The sequence below is a fragment of the Ictalurus furcatus genome, chromosome 9 (assembly GCF_023375685.1).
Source record: "Ictalurus furcatus strain D&B chromosome 9, Billie_1.0, whole genome shotgun sequence".
NCBI lineage: Eukaryota > Metazoa > Chordata > Actinopteri > Siluriformes > Ictaluridae > Ictalurus > Ictalurus furcatus.
The window spans coordinates 27,551,971-27,571,970 of NC_071263.1; the positions used below are offsets into that span (position 1 = coordinate 27,551,971).

General features: G+C 40.7%; 1 protein-coding gene across 1 annotated transcript in view; it reads left to right on the forward strand.

Moving 5' to 3' along the window:
• rgs7a (regulator of G protein signaling 7a) overlaps positions 1–20,000 on the forward strand; it is a 52,939-nt gene that overhangs the window by 17,222 nt on the left and 15,717 nt on the right. Inside the window, exons 3-6 of the mRNA XM_053632131.1 lie at positions 10,073–10,169; positions 15,800–15,850; positions 18,630–18,736; positions 19,155–19,206. Of these exons, the coding sequence (XP_053488106.1) occupies positions 10,073–10,169; positions 15,800–15,850; positions 18,630–18,736; positions 19,155–19,206 (307 nt within the window). The remainder of the gene's footprint in view (positions 1–10,072; positions 10,170–15,799; positions 15,851–18,629; positions 18,737–19,154; positions 19,207–20,000) is intronic.

The window sequence follows — 20,000 nt, forward strand, 5'->3', positions numbered from 1 at the left end:
ACGTGCTTATACCAGGGATACATCAGCCTGTATGTAAGGGATGTAAGGTCACGCTATCTTAGGGGGGTTTATTAAAGAATGAGACGTCGTACGTTTATCCATTTATATTTACATCATAATTTTATCCATTTATAGTTACATGTAATCTTGTGGAATGTTCCGGGGGGCACGGTGGCTTAGTCGTTAGGACCTCCGGGGTCGGGGTTCGATTCCAGCCTCCGACCCTGTGTGCGTGGAGTTTACGTGTTCTCCTCGTGCTTCGGGGGTTTCTTCCAGGTACTCTGGTTTCCTCTCACAATCCAAAAACATGCACTGTATGCTGATTGGCATTTCCAAATCGTCCATAGTGTGCGAATGTGCGTCCAGGGGCGTTTCCCCCGCCTTCGATATTAGTCTTACATTATACAGAGGGTCTGCTATAGTATTTCCAGTGTACACTGTTACTATAGAAACGATAACGTATTAGAACGAGCGCTTTGATATAAACATGTGATTTGATTCTGAGCTGCTGTCCAAGCTGCTGTTACTGAAAATGACAGAAAACACCTTCTGACCAATCAGATCGAAGAATTCAACAGTATCAGTTTCAGTATTGTGCAAAATATTTGTGGGTTTGTTTGTTTGTTTGTTTTTCCTACCAATTCTATCCTGTATACTTGTCTAATCACAACTCTACAAATGAATGCAAATGGTTTTATACCCTTATCTCAAAATGAAGAAACCAACAAGACATTTCATGCAAGTTTGGTGGTACAGATGTTTACAGATGTTCTCTAAATTTCTGATTAAGACTTTTATTCCACTTCCCTCTGAGAAGCTTTTTAGATCACCTGCTGGGGTGGGTGGAGTCTACTGAGGTGGGTGGGTGGGGTCTACTGGGGTGGGTGGGGTCTACTTGGGTGGGTGTGGTTGAGTTGTAAGGAATTGTACTAAGGAAAAGAAGTGATTTTGGTTGTGTGTAAGGGTGTCTGCATTCATATATTTGGTGTGTGTGTGTGTGTATTTGTATGTAATGTTGTGTGTTCATGCATTTGAGGAAATGTGGAACATGTTCGAGCCTGTGTGTGTTTTTTTAAGTGTGTGTGTGTGTGTGTGTGTGTGTGTGTGTGTGTGTGTGTTCACATAGTTGGTTGCGTATATGTGTATTTCCATGTATTTAATATATGTGGAATTTGTGTATATCTATGTGTGTATTTGTATGTAAGGATGTGTGTGTTAGAGGGAATGTGGTGTGTGTGTGTGTGTGTGTGTGTGTGTCTTTGTATGTGTAAGGGTGTGTGTGCATTTGAGGATTTGTGGAGTGTGTGCGTGTTAAAATATTCCACAGTATGTGTTGTGTGTGTATTTGTGTGTATGTGTGTGTGTGTGTGTTTGTGTGTGTTTGTGTGTGTTTGTGTGTGTTTGTGTGTGTTTGTGTGTGTTTGTGTGTGTGCGTAGAGGAGCATAAAGCACTTCAAAGGCTTGCAGAGTGCTCTGAGAGTATCGGCACACCTCCGGCCAAGGGTAAAAAAAAGCAACTGTCCATCTGTCATCTCTCTCTCTGTGTGTGTGTGTGTGTGTATGTGTGTGTGTGTGTATGTGTGTGTGTGTGTGTGTGTGCGTGTGTGTGAGACCCTTTCTCTTTTTATTTCTTTCATTTGGTGAACCAAAACATGCGGTCTGATTCAGTTCCCCTCTCTCTTTGTCTCACACATTTAATAAACAATTATGCAATTATTTAATTATGCGTGCTGTGCTAATGAATATTCATAATGGTTTATTTGCATATTCCGGTCCTTCCCTGGTCCTCTCTTTCCTGTAAATAATGTGTGTGGTTTTGTGCGTGCGTGTGTGTGTGTGTGTGTGTGTGTGTGTGTGTGTGTGTGCATGGTTGTGTGTGTGCCTGGTTTTATGTGTGTGTGTGTGTGTGTGTGTGTGTGTGTGTCTAAAGGTCCTCAGCTCAAGGACAAACCCTTTTGTTTCAGTGTTTTGGTGGATTATGTAACCCAGGAGGAATTTCAGCTTGTCCAAAACAGGCAGCATGCCGCTCTCACTTCCACTCTCTTGCTCTGTTACCATGGCAACTTGCATGATGACGACATAAATACATCATGTCAGCCTTGAGAAAAGGCTGAGCGACTGCGCGAGCGAGCGAGAGAGGGAGAGAGAGAGAGAGACAGAGAGACAAGGACACAGAAATGGCTGAAGTCCTTCAGTAACCTTGTCTATGAGAGGCTGATAACACTGACAGTCATTAACACACACCGACGTGTTTCATATCAGCCACAGCAGGAGCAGCAGCAGCCTGTAAGAGTGTGTGTCTGTGTGTGTGTGTGTGTGTTGTGCATTACAGTGCGCAGTCCCATAGATTAGATGTATATGTATGTGGGTGATGGAAGATGGGAGAAGTGTAAGTGTGTGTGTGTGTGTGTGTGTGTGTGTGGATACAGTTTATATTAACCTGGATATTAATTAGTCGTGTGTATTCTGAAAGCTATCGGGCCATTTTTAAGGTGTGTGTAAGAGTGTGTGTTTTTTGTATAGGAGCTCAGTCATTGTTCAGCTGTGTGTGTAGGTTGTGTAAAGGTGCTGGCCTATTCAGTGTGTGTGTGTGTGTGTGTGTGTGTTAGTGTTGTTACGCTTGGTGGAGGATCGTGTCCTGTTGAATGTTTTAATGGAATGCTTCGAGATTTAATATGAATATTAATAATGTTGTGGGGGACACGGTGGGTTAGTGGTTAGCCCGTTTGCCTCGCAGCTCCAGGGTCGGGGGTTCGAATCCGTCTCCGCACTGTGTGCGCGGAGTTTGCATGTTCTCCCCGTGCTTTGGGGGTTTCCTCCATGTACTCTGGTTTCCTTCACCAGTCCAAAGACATGCTCCGTAGGCTGATCGGCATTTCCAAATTGTCCGTAGGATATGAATGGGTGCGTGTGTGATTGTGCCCTGTAATGGGTTGGCACCACATCCAATATGTCCCCCACCTTGCTGGATCCCCGAGTCCCCAGGGATACACTCCAGGCTCCCTTACGACCCTGTGTAGGATAAGCTGTATAGGAAATGGAAGGACGATTGGATGGATGGAATAATACGGTTTCATTGATTGAAATACATCTAAACAACAATAAAGTGCGAACAGTGAAATTTTCCCTCACTGCATCCGGTACTTTCTGCCTGATCGTTCGTGTTTCCCACCCGCTTTCTGTTAAAAAAAAAAAAAAACCTTATACGAAAGGACTTGTGACATAAATGGATAAAAAGACACTTTGTTCACTCTGTTTGTTTCTCAGACTGGTGTCTTTAATAACACTCAAACTCAAACAACTACTATAGCTTGTATAATAAATGTAAGACAAATGAGCAGAGTATAGATGAATGAGTATAAATGAATGAACAACAGGAGGGAGTATTTCCTCTGCGTGTCACATTTGCTTCGCACGTGGCGACGTGATCACATCTGTTATTGTATAACAGATTCAGTTACGGAAAGCTACCGTCCTGATTTTGTGTTACGTGTGAAAATGAAGTGTGAGGCTTTATAACGGCTGTACGTCTCTATACCGGCTAGTTATAATAATCCTGCAGGACCGCACGCTTCCCTTTCTCTTTCTTCTAACCGACTGCTAATAAAGACACAGTGTACAGTAAGTGATGTACAAACCACAGCATCGTCATGCCATGATGGAGAGAACGCTGGATTTAAACACGGATTCGTTGACGTGCTTTGATACAAAAGGGGCTGGAAGGATGATCTTGATTACCTCGGGCTCATTCTGAAGAATGTTTGTGTTTGTGCGAGTCCGTCTTCTGCACAAGCTGAACCAAAAAAGTACCAAGAAGCAGAAAGAAAGAAAAGTAAAGAAAGAAAGAAAGAAAGAAAGAAAGAAAGAAAGAGAAAAAGATAGCAACAGCAAGAAAGCAAGTGAACGAAAGCAAGTGAAAGAAGAAAGCAAGTGAAAGAAAGCAAGTGTAAGAAAGCAAGTGAAAGAAAGAAAGTTAAAGAAGAAAGCAAGTGAAAGAGGAAAGCAAGTGAAAGAAAGCAAGTGAAAGAAAGCAAGTGAAAGAAAAAAGTTAAAGAAAGAAAGTTAAAGAAGAAAGCAAGTGAAAGAAGGAAAGTGAAAGAAGAAAGCAAGTGAAAGAAAGAAAGTTAAAGAATAAAGCAAGTGAAAGAAAGAAAGTTAAAGAAGAAAGCAAGTGAAAGAAAGTTAAAGAAGAAAGCAAGTGAAAGAAAGTTAAAGAAGAAAGCAAGTGAAAGAAAGTTAAAGAAGAAAGCAAGTGAACGAAGAAAGCAAGTGAAAGAAAGAAAGTGAAAGAAGAAAGCAAGTGAAAGAAAGTTAAAGAAGAAAGCAAGTGAAAGAAAATTAAAGAAGAAAGCAAGTGAAAGAAGAAAGCAAGTGAAAGAAAGAAAGTGAAAGAAAGAAAGTTAAAGAAGAAAGCAAGTGAAAGAAAGTTAAAGAAGAAAGCAAGTGAAAGAAGAAAGCAAGTGAAAGAAAGAAAGTGAAAGAAGAAAGCAAGTGAAAGAAAGAAAGTGAAAGAAAGAAAGTTAAAGAAGAAAGCAAGTGAAAGAAGAAAGCAAGTGAAAGAAAGCAAGTGAAAGAAGAAAGTAAGTGAAAGAAGAAAGCAAGTGAAAGAAAGAAAGTGAAAGAAAGAAAGTGAAAGAAAGTTAAAGAAGAAAGCAAGTGAAAGAAGAAAGTAAGTGAAAGAAAGCAACAGAAGGCATTTAATGAAAAGCTTTACTTTTTCATCAAATGTTAATGGACATGTAGTTGGTTCCTGACTTTTTCAGACACCCTGTAGTGAGGGTTTAAATGTTTACAGCTAGACTGACTGTTTTGGTGGCTTGACGGTTAAGGCTCTGGGTTACTGATCGGAAGGTCGGGGGTTCAAGCCCCGGCACTGCCATGCTGCCACTGTTAGACCCTTGAGCAAGGCTCTTAACCCTCTCTGCTCCAGGGGGCGCTGTATCATGGCTGACCCTGCACTCTGACCCCAACTTCCTAACATGCTGGGGTATGCGAAGAAAAGAATTTCACTGTGCTGTAATGTACACGTGATTAATAAAGCCTCATTATCATTACCACTGCACTGCAGCATGGTCTATTCAGGGAGTTGTCAATGCAAGTACTAGCAAGTTTTCTTAGAGTATAAACGTTAAAGTGTATTATTGGCAGAAAAGTATCATTGTATAATTACCACATATAATTTTACACTCGGGTCTCCTTTAGTGAACAGTGGACTAGTTCAACAAACAGACTTCATATAAAACCATAATGACCTTTCTTTCACTTTCACACTATCCGTCGTTCCCCAGATGATTACGGGTTCCCTTCTGAGTCCGGTTCCTCTCAAGGTTTCTTCCTCATATCATCTTAGGGAGTTTTTCCTCACCACCGTCACCACCGTCTCGCTCAATAAGGATAAATTCACACACTTAAAACACACTGTATCCCGTGTTTATATGTGTCTGTAAAGCTGCTTCGAGACAACGTCCGTTGTTAAAAGAGCTCCACAAGTAAAATTGAAATTTTGGTCAAAACTAAATCGTCATTTAGAGAATTCAGCCACATTTCCCCAAACGATATATATATAGTGTGTATGTGAGAGTGTGAGCAGTGGAAGGTGCGATGCCTTTGTTAATAAGTGTTATAAATAACCCTCCGCCATCTTCGGGAACCCATTTCAACACCGGTATGAGGAGTAATTGAGTAGACGCATTCTTCCTGTTCTCTCCCAGTGCATTATGTGTCTGTTCTCTCCTGTTCTGATTCGAGTGTGTGCGCGTGTCCTGAACCCACGCGCAGAACGCTCCGAGCGCCAGAATGTGCCTCGCGCTCCAAATTAGCCCACAATGCATTTTATTTCAAACGGCAAGACCGCACACACACGCAGCTGAACGATGAGGGTCTGTCAAAGAGGCACAGAGCCGAAGGAAACATTACAGAATAAAAACACTACTTATAAAAGCTAAAGCCTAAAGGGATGATTTTTTTTTTTTTGCCTGTGTGAGAGTCTGCGCTACATATCCCTAGCCATTAGCGCTAAGTGAATTATTGATTTGGCTCTAATTATAAAGCAAGTTTCATATCCAATGGCATCTGGTGCTGTTAAAGACTAGGCACATATCCAGAGAGAGATTTTTTTTCTTTTTTATCCCAACGTTCACATTACACTGGATCCAACTCCAATTTACACTGGATAAACCACCGTGTATTGCATGTAGCGTTTCAGGGAAGCTAACGGAGGACAGAATGGTGACCAATCCATCTTGTTTGGAAGTCTGACTGACCTGTGAATAATCTCACTTTCTTGAACATTCCTTCGCTGCGGAAACCGTCTGTTTTTAATATTTACTACTGTTCAATCTACAGTTTGTCTTTCATTTTCTCTCCTTCTCTCCCTTTTCTTTCCTTCGTTTTCTTTTTTCTGCTTAGCACTGGCTTTAATAATCCATGAAAATTTTTATATTGCTAACCATGTCCCTACTGTCCTCTGAAGAGGTAGGGGTGGTGGCTTAAGAAATTGCTAATATGGCTGAGAAACAACAAAATGATTACCGTTAAGATGAAATGAGCCACGTGAGAACGTGTTTAAAAAAATGAATAACAAATTGACAGTCAGAATAGCCTGATTAGAAAATCTGGCTGAATGTCATTAGGCTCTGGGGAATCTCTGAAATTTTACTGCTAACAAATGTATGACTTCATCCAAAAACCGTCCAAGATGGTTAGCAAGAAAAGATGGCTAAAACTTGTTCAGTGGGGTTGAAGTCAGGGCTCTTTGCAGGACGCTCAAGTTCTTCCACTCCAACCTTGGCAAACCATGTCTTCATGGAGCTGGCTTTGTGCACAGGTTCGGGGCCTCTTAGTTCCGGTGAAGGGAAATTGTGATCCTACAGCATACAAAGACATCCTGTACAACTGTGTGCTTCCAGCTTTTAACATGATTTCCATAACATGATGGACAACCCGTTCAACTGCATTCCGGTTCAGTTGCGATAGTCGGATGACCCGCAAGGGGATGACGAGCAAGGAGTGTGCTGGAGTAGTCCTCGAGATGGATCTTGAGCTGGCAAGATGATCTTGAGTGGTCTCAGTGGGTAGAAACGGCCCACACCTGATCACCTGAAGGAGAAACCTGCATGACCCATCTGCCAAATACCATGAATGTAAATGTATCAGATGGTGGAACCACAATACCTTCTGTTCGGAGACCTCTTGTGTGCAAATGGTCGAAATACGGTCACATGGTATAAAATGGATGGTTTGAAAAGTTACTGAAAACTAAAAACCTGGAGCTGATGGTACCAAAAGTACCATCGCCTTTAAATAGCAAACCATCTAATTGAGAATACTATCATATTCTATAGCAGAAATACCCTTCCATTCATCAAGGTACTGATTCATTTCCACTTACACCCTGTTCTTTTTGTGTGTCATATCGGCTATCGGGCAGCGAGGAAGCTCTCCCACTCGTTTACTGTCTTAATCAGCTCCAGTGACGTGCTACTGAGGTGTCCAGAAGACTGAACAGATACCTTGTTTCTATTTCTGTAGCACCACTTTGGCTAATTTCACACTCACGGCCATGTGAGAAGAACTCTCATCAAAGCTGTCACTTTCATTCAGGCTTAGAAATGTTTAGATGTTCATCAACGTCATCACGGATTCATCCATCGGGAATGTGTGGTACCTTGGCAACCACGGAGAGCTGACCTAAAGAGCTGACCTTTGTTTTGATTGCTCTTTGCTTTAGATTTCCTCTTGCAGAGCTTATCTGGTGAGGCATGTTTTAGCAGTTTGGCCATGTAAGTGTGATTACGTAGCTGAGTGGTCCACTTCTGATGAGGATCGCAGACAAGTGTCCAGACAAGTGTGGTACTTTTCTGTTACCAGGAATCACCTACAGTATATTTACACAAGATCAAGTGCATTTGATGATAGGGGTGCTAATACGGAGGGTTGAAAAACTTTTGACTAGCAGTGTGAACATGTGGGGAAATAAGTGTGAGAATCTTATTGGTAACAAGGACGCAGGAGGCAGGAAATGAATAGAGCGGAGCTGTTCTTGTTTTTTTTTTTTTTTTTTGGTTTGTTTGTTTGTTTTCCACTGGCAGCTTTTTAAACACAATGATTTTTTGGCCATAAACCACACACAGGTGTAAATACTTGCACATTACCTACTCCTTCTCCACAACTCCTCTGCGTATTCAGAGCCAGTGATCGACCACACTGTCACTGCCTCAGTGAGTCTAATTAAAAATTATATGTTTCTCTCTCTCTCTCTCTCTCTCTCTATATATATATATATATATATGTTTAGTCTCTCTCTCTCTCTCTCTCTCTCTATATATATATATATATGTGTGTGTGTGTATATATATATATATATATATATATATATATATATATATATGTTTAGTCTCTCTCTCTCTCTCTCTATATATATATATATATATATACATATATATATGTATATATGTTCAGTATCTCTCTCTTTCTCTATCTATCTATCTATCTATCTATCTATATATATATATATATATATATATATATATATATATATATATATATATATATATATATATATGTTCAGTCTCTCTCTCTGTCTCTATACACATATATATATATGTGGTGTGATGTCACATTGAAGAGAAGTGAAAGCATAAAATCTTCTGTTCCGAGGTTTTTCCTGCACGTTGCGCTTGATTCTCGATGCTAAAATGTCCTTGGATATCACGTCCCCTTTCAATCTCTCTTTGTCTCTCTCTCCCTTAATGAGGCATCCATTAGCACACTGCCAGGGTGAAAAATCCAGAGTGCTCTCATTGGCTTCAATTACCACTAACATGTTTAACCATCAGGCCAGTAAGCAATGTAGAAAATTGTGTGTGTGTCTGTGTGTGTGTCTGTGTGTGTGTGTGTGTGTGTGTGTGTGTTTGTTTTTGTTTTACTTTTAGTGAATTGCATACTGTACAATTAGATAATCAGTCCAATCCGCTGCATATGCTGCTTCACGTTTTTTCATACCGTCCTTTTTTACTAATATTGCACAATTCACATTTAATATTCCTAACCTTTTGTTAAATGAACGTGCAGCATTTGGATGGAAATGTACTGTATGAATTTCTCCATTTTCTCGCCTGCTCTCTCTCTCTCTATCTCTCTCTATCTCTCTCTCTCTCTCTCCTGAGCCGAGGAGGAATGTCAGAAGCGGAGGCGGTGTGCGAATTGTTTTGGGCTGTTTTGAGCAGCGCAGTATCCTGACCGAATTACGTGTCATGGTGGTGTTTGTCATCCTGCGCTGACACACCGGTCTGTGTTGACATGGCCCTCTGGAACAGAATCAGTGGGGGAGGAAGAAAAAAAAAAAAAGACATCGCATATTTTCTGTCATTTCTTCTCAAATGCAGGTGTCTTTGACCTCTACTGCTTTCTAAGATGCTGGCAGATATGGAAAAATGATACGTTAGACTAAATGTGAGCACTTTTGGTAATGTGAGTGTATGTGGAGGTTTATTTGTTAATGTCTATGTGTGTTGATGGAATGTCTAAGTAGATGATATATGTATAACTGTGTGACTGTGAACACTATGGGTCCAGCACACACTCTGGTTTTGCATTTTAGTATTCATTTGGTCGTATTGTTTTGGCCAAGTGTGTTGGAGTCCCCTTGATGTCCGTCCATCAAGACCTTGAGACTTTTGGGCTGTTGATGGATCGATGGAATCCGCTAGCATTTAGCAATCCTCATTTATCAAGAAGAACATGAAAAACAAGGATAAGAAAAACACTTGTTTATTTCAAATACGCACGTCAGTTGAATAGACAATGTTGTAAAACTCTGCTTCATATTAATGACTTAATAAATGAAGACAAGGCTATCCATTCAAATGGGACAAAAGTAATGGCACCCAACAAAAGGAGGAAAAGTTCTTGGCGAGTCTATGGTAGCTGTCACGCTGCAATGGCTGAGCTGCGTTACTGGAAGGTTTAGTGTACACCACGCTTAGGAACGTTCTCTGTGAGCTTTGCTTTTTATGTACTTGTGTGTTATGATGCTTAAGTCTCTCTCTCTCTCTCTCTCTCTCTCTCTCAGATGGAAGACCTGATAGCCCGGATGCAGGACGAGAAAAACGGCATCCCAATCCGCACTGTGAAGAGTTTTCTCTCCAAAATTCCCAGTGTGTTCTCCGGTAAGCCACATGGATAGCCATAGATAGCTCCACAACTCATGTTTTATTAACACACAGGCATGCAAGTGGACAGTAGAGATCTAGCTAACTAGCCTACGTAATCTCAATGCTAATATGGCCGATCATGTGGGAACAGCGCGATACATACACTCATGCTCGTACAGGTCAACAACTTCAGTTAATGTTCGCATCAAACATCAGAAAGGATAAATCTCAGAGATTTTTAGCTGTTAGTGCCAGATGGGCTGGTTTGAGTATTTCAGAAATTGTTGATCTGTTGGGGTTTTTACAAATCACTCTAGAGTTTACGCAAAATGGCGAGAGAAACAAAAGAACATCCAACGAGTAAGAGTTCTGCAGGCGGACATGCCTCGTCAATGAGGGAGAGCAGAGAAGAATGGCCAGACTGATCCGAAGGTAATGGCAGCTTAAATAACCACTCTTTACGGCTGTGGAGAACAGAAAAGCATCTCAGAATGCAAAACAACCTTAGACCTTGAGCATGATGAGCCACAACATCCTGTCAGCCAAGAGCAGGAGTCTGAGGCTACAATGAGCAGCGACTCGTCCAAACTGGACAGCTGTCCAGTCGATGTTTTTCCAGTCTTCATCGTAGTTTGGTTGAGCTGGTTAGCGTTGGCAAATTGGGGGAAAAAAAACCACTTTGGGATGGGCTGTTATAGGAAAAGAATCGACTCCGAGGTGGTAACATTAACTGCACTTCCTTTCGAGTCAAATCATACCACCACACGGTCGATCCCCCCCCCTCCTCCCACCCCTATTACACCATGCCCCCGTGTGTTTTATTCCGTACACATGGTATTTTCTTTCTTATATGTGAGCAGAAAAAAAAAAAACAACAAAAAAAAAAACAAATGAAAGCAACAAAAGCTAGCATATTGAAATGAAAATACAACGTACTATTGAGAAAAATGCGCTAGCTAATGGTTGAGCCCTGCTTGAGTTTTGTAATTGAGCTGTGCGGCCAAAATAACCGGCAGGTTCCAGAGGAACAATCCATAATCTCATATTACTCGAACCTGTAGCTGAGTGCTTAAGTGTGGAAAACAGAATGGAGCTAATGAGATTCAACGGTGGAGAGAGAAAGATGGAGAGAGAAATGGAAAGAGGGAGAAAGTTGTTGAAAGACGAAGAGCAAGAGAGAGAGAGAGAGAGAGAGCGCAAGAAAGAGTTGTGGATAGAAGTGATAGAGAAAATGAGACAAGGAGAGAGAGAGAGAGAGAGAGAGAGAGAGAGAGACATTCTGAGATTCCTAGAAGAGCAAGAAGACCAGTCCCATATCCGTCAGAACACCCATTTAATTTAATTCTATTCTCTCTCTCTCTCTCTCTCTCTCTCGCTCTCTCCCTCTGTAAGGTTTTAATGAGAGCTCTGGCCCTACCAAATCCTAATGGTCCAGATTAGATTTGTAAACGGAGGATATGATTGGACGACGAGAGCCGAGGCCCGTTTCTATCTAAGATAGCTGAGCAGGGGTGCTGAGCGTCCAAACGTCTCTTCTAATCTATCCCCTCCATATTCGCTCTATATGAAAGACGAGTCCTCAATATCATGCTCAGCAATGCCAGCGCTCTTTCATAACAGTATCGTAAACAGAGATAAACACCAGGAGGCAGCTCTAATATGCGAAACATAAGAAACCAGGAGGAAGAGCACAGCGGAACAGAGGGTCAGCTTGTGTCCCAAATATAGAGCTTAATATAGGGTTTCTTATTATAATCTCAAAAGACAGTATGATCATAAAATTTAAAAAAAAGAGCACAGACATAAACATGCATATATTTATAATGTAAATGTAAATCAAGTCTTTATTTAGGTCTTCATAAATGTATGTAGTTTTAATAAATGTTTTTTTTTTTTTTTCTCAAATATTATCCATAATGGTACATACATACTTGCATAATTTAGATTATTTACAGTTCGCCTTACGATGGTGGAAATGGCTTTATAATTTGGAGAAACTTTAATAAACTAATTATCTTAGCGTATAATTATGGAAACTTGGATCGTTTTGATAAACTTTACTAAGATCATTTTATTTTGTCTCAAAATTTTTATAAATGCTCTTTAATTTGTCTTATAAGGGTGGAAATGATATAATATTTACATAATATTGCGAAACTTGAATGTTCCATTTAATTTGATCTATTATCAGTGGAAATTTTTTTTTTTTGTTTGTTTGTTTTTTTTTTGTTTTTTTTTGCTGTTCTGTAAATCACTTTCAGAGTTAATAAATAAGACATATTTCAAAAATAAAAAATATTTGCTTACACTCTGACCTGTATTTAGCACTTTTAGGTAGAAACACCTCGAACTGCGTATTCACAGATGCAAAAATGCTCAGTTGACAGCACATTACTGTATTTACAGTATCCATGGGGTGTAAATAAGTACACCCCATGGAATTATTTATTTATTTATTTATCTATTTATTTTACATATTTGGACGAGCAAACATTCGATCCTGTTTGAAACGGTGCCTACTAATGAAGTTTATATACTTGAACGAAACCAAAAGGAAAAACAGCCTTTTCAATCATTTATTCAGCGGAAATATCAATAGATGTGATATTCTTCTGTGGAAAAAGTAAGTGCACCCTTGGCCTCAGAAGTTAGTATTACCTGCTTTAGCAGAAATAAGTTCTTATAGGAGTTTTGTATAATTGTCCACCAGGGCTTGATGGAATTTTTAGACCGCTCTTCCATGGAATATTCTTTTAGTTGTAAGATGTTTGAGGGTTTTCTTGCATGTGCTGCCCATGTTTCAAATCCCCTCACGACATTTCAACAGAATCAAATCTGGGCTTTGATTAGGCCGTTCCGTAACCCTCCATTTCTTCTTCGTTTTGAGCCGTTCCTAGTGTGCTTAGGATCATTATCCTGTTCAAAAGTCCACTTTCGGTTCAGCTTCAACTTTTGGACAGATGGCCTCACGTTATCTTCAAGCACTCTTTGATATGATACAAAATTCATAGTTGAATCAATGATTGTCCAGTCCCTGAGGCAGCGAAGCAACCCCAAACCATTACATTTCCACCACCGTGCTTCACAGTTGGTATGAGGTGCTTCTCCTGAAAAGCTGTCTTTGGTCTGTGCCAAACATGTCTGCTGTTACTGTGACCAAACAACTCTATCTTTGATTCGTCTGTCCAGAGGACATTACTCCAAAAGGCCTGGTCTTTACCTATACGTTCATCGACAAACTGTAGTCTTGCTCTAATGTTCTTTTTAGACAGCAAAGTCTTTTTCCTGGCACACCTCACATGCAGGTCAGATTTGTGCAATCTCTTTTTGATTCTAGAAGCATCCACCTTGACCGCAACAGTTGCAAGACTTACTGGCAGATCCTGTGAAGAAATTGTGTGGTTCTTTTTGCATCAGACGTTCTACTCTCAGGCTGAATTTGCCGGGACGGCCGGTCCTGGACAAATTGGCAGTTGTTTGAAATCTGGACCACTTGTAGATGATTTTCCTTACAGTGGAATGAAGTATTTCAAATCATTTGGAGATCGTTTTAAATCCCTCGCCAGACTCATAGGCATCCACGACCTTTTTTCTTACTTTTTCCATGTGACTGATCAGTTTGTGTTCGTTTAAATTGTGAAGATTACTACAAAATGACCGTCTTATGTGTCATTTGATAGTGTATCAACTTTATTAATAGGCACGCATGGGTCGTACTTATTTTTTCACATGACCGTAGATGTGAGGCAGGTTGAGCTCTCAGGCCCGTATGGGGCTCTCCGGATGTTATGAAGGTACATTAGCTTCACATCTTGCTGATGTAAAGAAGAAGCAACATGCAGCTGTTAGTTCAATAAATCAGGACTTTTCAAGGTCACATCCACTTTCAAACCGCAGGAGGTAGAGTGCACCGAACAAACGCCTGTCAGGGATTAAGGGATGTGAAAAGATGGATAGACAGAGTGTCTCTGCTGCAGGAGTCAGAAAGAAGAACAGGAAGGATAACATTTCAGGACACTTCAATCCAGCATGATATCTCTCTCTCTCTCTCTCTCTCTCTCTCTCTCTCTCTCTCACCCACTCTCTCACTCTCTCTCTCACACTCTCGCTCTCACTCTCTGTCTCTCACACTCTCTCTCTTTCTCTCTCACTCACTCTCTCTCACTCTCTCTCTCAATGACTCTCTCACTCTCTCTCTCTCACTCTCTCTCACTCACACTCTCGCTCTCACTCTCTGTCTCTCACACTCTCTCTCTGTCTCTCACACTCTCTCACTCTCTCACTCTCTCACTCACTATCTCTCTCACACACTCTCTCTCTCATTCTCTCTCACACTTACTCTCACACTCGCTGTCTCTCACTCTCTCTCTCACACTCTCTCACTCACTCTCTATCTCTCACACACTCTCTCTCATTCTCTCACAGTCTCTCACACTCTCACTCTCTCTCACACTCTGTCTCTCACTCTCTCTCACTCTCTCTCACACACTCTCTCTCATTCTATCTCACTCTCTCTCACTCTCTGTCTCTTACACTCTCTCTCTCACTCTCTCTCTCACACACTCTTACACTCTCTCTCACACACTCTCTCACACTCTCTCTCTTTCTCTCTCTCACTCTCTCTTTGTAAATCCAGTGATTTTGATCATAGTCGCAGTTTATCTCACTAATAAATATATAAATGTCTTTTATCAGATATACTGCGTGTGCTCTTCTTCCTCTTGTTCTTATTCATATTCTTTCCCTCCCCTTACTTCTTTTTCTTCTTCTCATCCTTCTTCTTTTATCTTCTTCTTCTTTTCCCCTTCTCATCCTCCCTCACCTCATTGTTTTCCCTCTTTTTATTATTTTTATTCTTCACCTATTTCTTTCGTATTATTCTTATTCCTCCTCCTATTTCTTTCTCCTTCCACTTGTCTCCCATTATTTTTTTTTTACTTCTTCTCCTCTCCTCCTTCTTTTCCTTTTTCCTGTTCTTCTTCTCCTCCTTTTCCCTCACCTTCTCCTCAGTGCTCTCCTCCTCCTCCTCTTTCTTCGTCTTCTTCCTCTTCATCTTCTTCTCTCCTCCTCCTCCTCTTTCTTCGTCTTCTTCCTCTTCATCTTCTTCTCTCCTCCTTTTCCTCCGTCTTCTTCTGCTTCTTCTCTTCCTCCTTCGTCTCTCCTCTTTTTCCTCCATTTTCTTCTACTTCTTCTTCTTCTCCTTTCCCCGTTCTCATCCTCCTTCACCTCATTGTTTCCCCTTTTTTCTTTCTTTTTCTTTTTATTCTTCTTCACCTATTCCTTCTTATTATTATCTTATTATAATTCATCCGCCTACTTCTTTCTCCTTCTTGTCTCCCCTCATTTTTCTGTCTTCTTCTCCCCCATCTTCTTTTCCCCCTCCTTCCCCTCTTTATCTTTCTACTTCTTCTCCTCTTCCTTCTGATTTTCATTTTCTTGTCCTCGCCTCCTCCTACTTCTTTTCCCTTTTCTTCTTCTTCTCCTCCTTTTCCCTCACATTCTCCACAGTGCTCGTCTCCTCCCCCTTCTTCGTCTTCGACTCCTCCTTCTTTATTTCCTTTCCCTCCATCTCCTTCTTCCCCACATCCTTCCCTACCTACTTCGTTCTCTCATTTGAATCATTTGTTCCACTCCTGTGTCTGCAGGTTCGGATATTGTGCAGTGGTTGGTGAAGAACTTGAGCATTGAGGATCCAGGTGAGTGCTTACTGTAACACAGTGTTTTTCTAGTTCAGGGTTAATGATGTTCTCTATCAATGAAACGCTACTACACATTTTATTACATGACCTTTCCAGTTTGGCCGTTTAGTCTGTTAAACTTCCCTTACACTTCATCATGCACAGTTTCACTAGCAGCATCAGGACCTCCATTAAAAACACCACGAAGCAGATTGAGACTATAAACTATTCTGACTTTCTGTATCCTGCACCTTATTAAGTGTCAAAGCTTTACAGCTCAATATCTTAAAATTACAGAACTGCCAGAACCTTCCAATAATTCCAAGGTCTCACGATATTATTTGAGTCGTTGGTTATTCTTGAAATGCAGCAGTGGTACATGGTGGTTTTGTAAGTTAACTTGGGCTTGAAAAATCCTACTTATTTTATTTTTATTTTATTTTTATTTTTTTTAAAAAGAAAGAAATTACATAGTGAAAAACAGGACACAAAGAATGAAGCTTCTCGACAGAAAGCTGAAGGGCATTCATTTATAAGCGCAACCAGTGTGTCTGGCAGAAATACTGAAATATTAACCTGTTAATCATTTATTAATGCACAATACTCTCAATCGATAACTCTCTCTGGTGTGTGTGGAGGGTTTAAAGGTCAGAGCAAAAAACGTATACTACTACAGTGTGTGTGAAACTGTGAGTTTGAAAATTCGTCACAGTGACGGTATAGATCATTTAATCAGACATTGTTAGTAAGACTAACAGAGCATGGACGCTAGTAGTTCTACTGTCAGCTGTGTTAATATTCCTGGCAGTGCAGTGGACAGAGGGATGGGTGGATTGATTGATGAAAGGATAGATATGTTAATGAATTGATGGATGATGATTATCTTTGTGGATGATGGATGGATGGGTGAAAGGGTGGATTGGTTGAAGGATCGAATGATTGATGGATAAACAGAAGGATGAGTATATAGTTGGCTGGATGGATGCATTGATTTGAAGGATGGATGATGGATAAATTGATTAATAAATGATAAAAATTTCCTAAAACTTTTATCTGCTAAATAAATCAATGGCTGGGTGGATGGATTGATTGAAGGATGGGTTAATAGTTGAAAATATAGAAGAATATCTGGATGCATGGATTTATAGACGGATAGATGGATTAATTGAAGGATTAATGAATTCAGGAATATATGGATTGATGGATTGATAGATGGATTGAATGAATATCTGGATGGATTCAATAGATGCATATATAGATTGAATATCTGGGTGGATGAATAGATGGAATATCTGGGTGGATGGATGGATAGATTGAATATCTGGGTGGATGGATGGATCGATTGAATATCTGGGTGGATGGAAAGATGGAATATCTGGATGGATGGATGGATAGATTGAATATCTGGGTGGATGGATGGATGGATGCATGTATAGATGGAATATCTGGAGGGATGGATGGATAGATTGAATATCTGGGTGGATGGATGGATAGATTGAATATCTGGGTGGATGGAAAGATGGAATATCTGGATGGATGGATGGATAGATTGAATATCTGGGTGGATGGAAAGATGGAATATCTGGATGGATGGATGGATGGATAGATTGAATATCTGGGTGGATGGATGGATAGATTGAATATCTGGGTGGATGGATGGATGGAATATCTGGAGGGATGGATGGTTAGATGGAATATCTGGATGGATAGATTGAATATCTGGGTGGTGGATGGATGGATGGATGGATGGAGGGAATATCTGGATGGATGGATGGATGGATAGATGGAATATCTGGATAGATGGATGGATATATAGATGGAATATCTGGGTGGATGGATAGATGGATGGATGGATAGATGGAATATCTGGATGGATGGATGGATGGATGGATGGATATATAGATGGAATATCTGGATGTATGGATGGATGGATAGATGGAATATCTGGATGTATGGATGGATGGATAGATAGATGGAATATCTGGAGGATGGATGGATGGATGGATAGATGGAATATCTGGATAGATGGATGGATAGATTGAATATCTGTGTGGGTGGATGGATGGATGGAGGGAGGGAATATCTGGATGGATGGATATGTGGAATATCTGGATGGATGGATGGATGGATGGATAGATGGAATATCTGGGTGGATGGATAGATGGATGGATGGATGGATAGATGGAATATCTGGATGGATGGATAGATGTTATATCTAGATAGATGGATGGATATATAGATGGAATATCTGGGTGGATGGATAGATGGATGGATGGATAGATGGAATATCTGGATGGATGGATAGATGGAATATCTGGATAGATGGATGGATATATAGATGGAATATCTGGATGGATGGATATATAGATGGAATATCTGGGTGGATGGATGGATGGATAGATGGAACATCTGGATGGATGGATATGTGGAATATCTGGATGGATGGATGGATGGAATATCTGGGTGGATGGATAGATGGATGGATGGATGGATAGATGGAATATCTGGATAGATGGATGGATATATAGATGGAATATCTGGGTGGACGGATGGATGGATGGATGGATAGATGGAATATCTGGATGGATGGATGGATATATAGATTGAATATCTGGGTGGATGGATGGATGGATAGATGGAATATCTGGATGGATGGATGGATGGATAGATTGAATATCTGGGTGGATGGATAGATGGAACATCTGGATGGATGGATGGATGGATGGAAGGACTGGATGACACTGTATCAGTAACCGAATAGACCGATGAACTGATGTATGAATGGTTCTTTGTGCAGTCGAGGCTCTGCACCTGGGCACTCTGATGGCAGCACACGGTTATTTCTTCCCCATCTCAGACCACGTGCTTACTCTCAAAGACGACGGAACCTTCTACAGATTCCAGGTGTGTGACTCTGAGTGTACGCTTAAAATCTAAACCAAGCTGATACACTCACCCAATTACACTGTATTCATTAAACCAGACTACAAACGTCTAGTGGCGCGCTGTACTACTGCACTCCGCGTCACTGTGTGTTAAAACCGTGTGTGTGTTACTGTTTAAACCAAATGTACAGTCACAACATTTCATGAACGACAGCCAACGGTGTGTGAATGCTTCAAAAGGGGGCGGGGTTGGGAGCAGTTACAGGGATTTAGTGACAGAGAGAACATAATTACCAAAGAGCAAAGGTTAATGAGAACAGAAAAGTCTGACCTATTTATTTATCACACATCTTCACATCGTGACAGAGAAGCAGAGGTAGATAATACTCTGGGTAACGATGTTTCTAACACTACGCTGGCCACGTCTTTCTCCTCAGACTCCATATTTCTGGCCTTCAAACTGCTGGGAGCCAGAGAACACAGACTACGGTGAGTGTGTTCTTTTAATAAAGTCATGTGTATATGTTCGTGTAAGCCAAACCGCACCTTGCACTCACGTGTGCGTGTTGATCTTCCGTACTGTGCGAAGCGTGTTCCCGATGCGGCTCATTTGCATATAGTCAGTCTGCTTATGCATAGATTTACACACGCTCAGGAACACGAGTACGTTACGAACGCTTTGTTCCAAATTTATGGGGTTTTCATAAACAGCTAATTTACTTGTGTAAATAATATATTTTTTTTAAAATCCGTTTGTATCCAGCTTGATAAACAAGGCCTGGCGCCAGCAGTGAAAGGATTGCTACACAATGACGCGCTAATCATGTTTAGGGGTGCAACGGGATGATAATAAATAATAATCGGTACATAGCACGGTGTCTATTTCCAACCTATTTTCACAGGGAACAATCATTTAAACCACAGCAGTGGTGAATTCATGACTCTGATGAGTCAGAAGGTGTTGATTAATTTACTATAACAGCGTATCTGATGATAGTGCGTCTCCAAATCACACTTTTCTATTAATGTATGTCTTTTTGTCGTGAAGATGAAAGGAGGGCATGACTGTTTATAGCTCCTATAATGTACAGAAAAGGATAATGGCTTGTTTTGTGGATGTCCCACGACAATAAATGTAACTATAAATAGATCAAAAGTATGACGAATCATTGTACGACGAATAAAAAATTGTAAGTGTTGCCGAGTTGCTGTGGAATAAGAGGAATTAAACACCTCAGGACGTGATGTTATAGGAAAATGATCGAATTTGGGGTAGTAAGAGT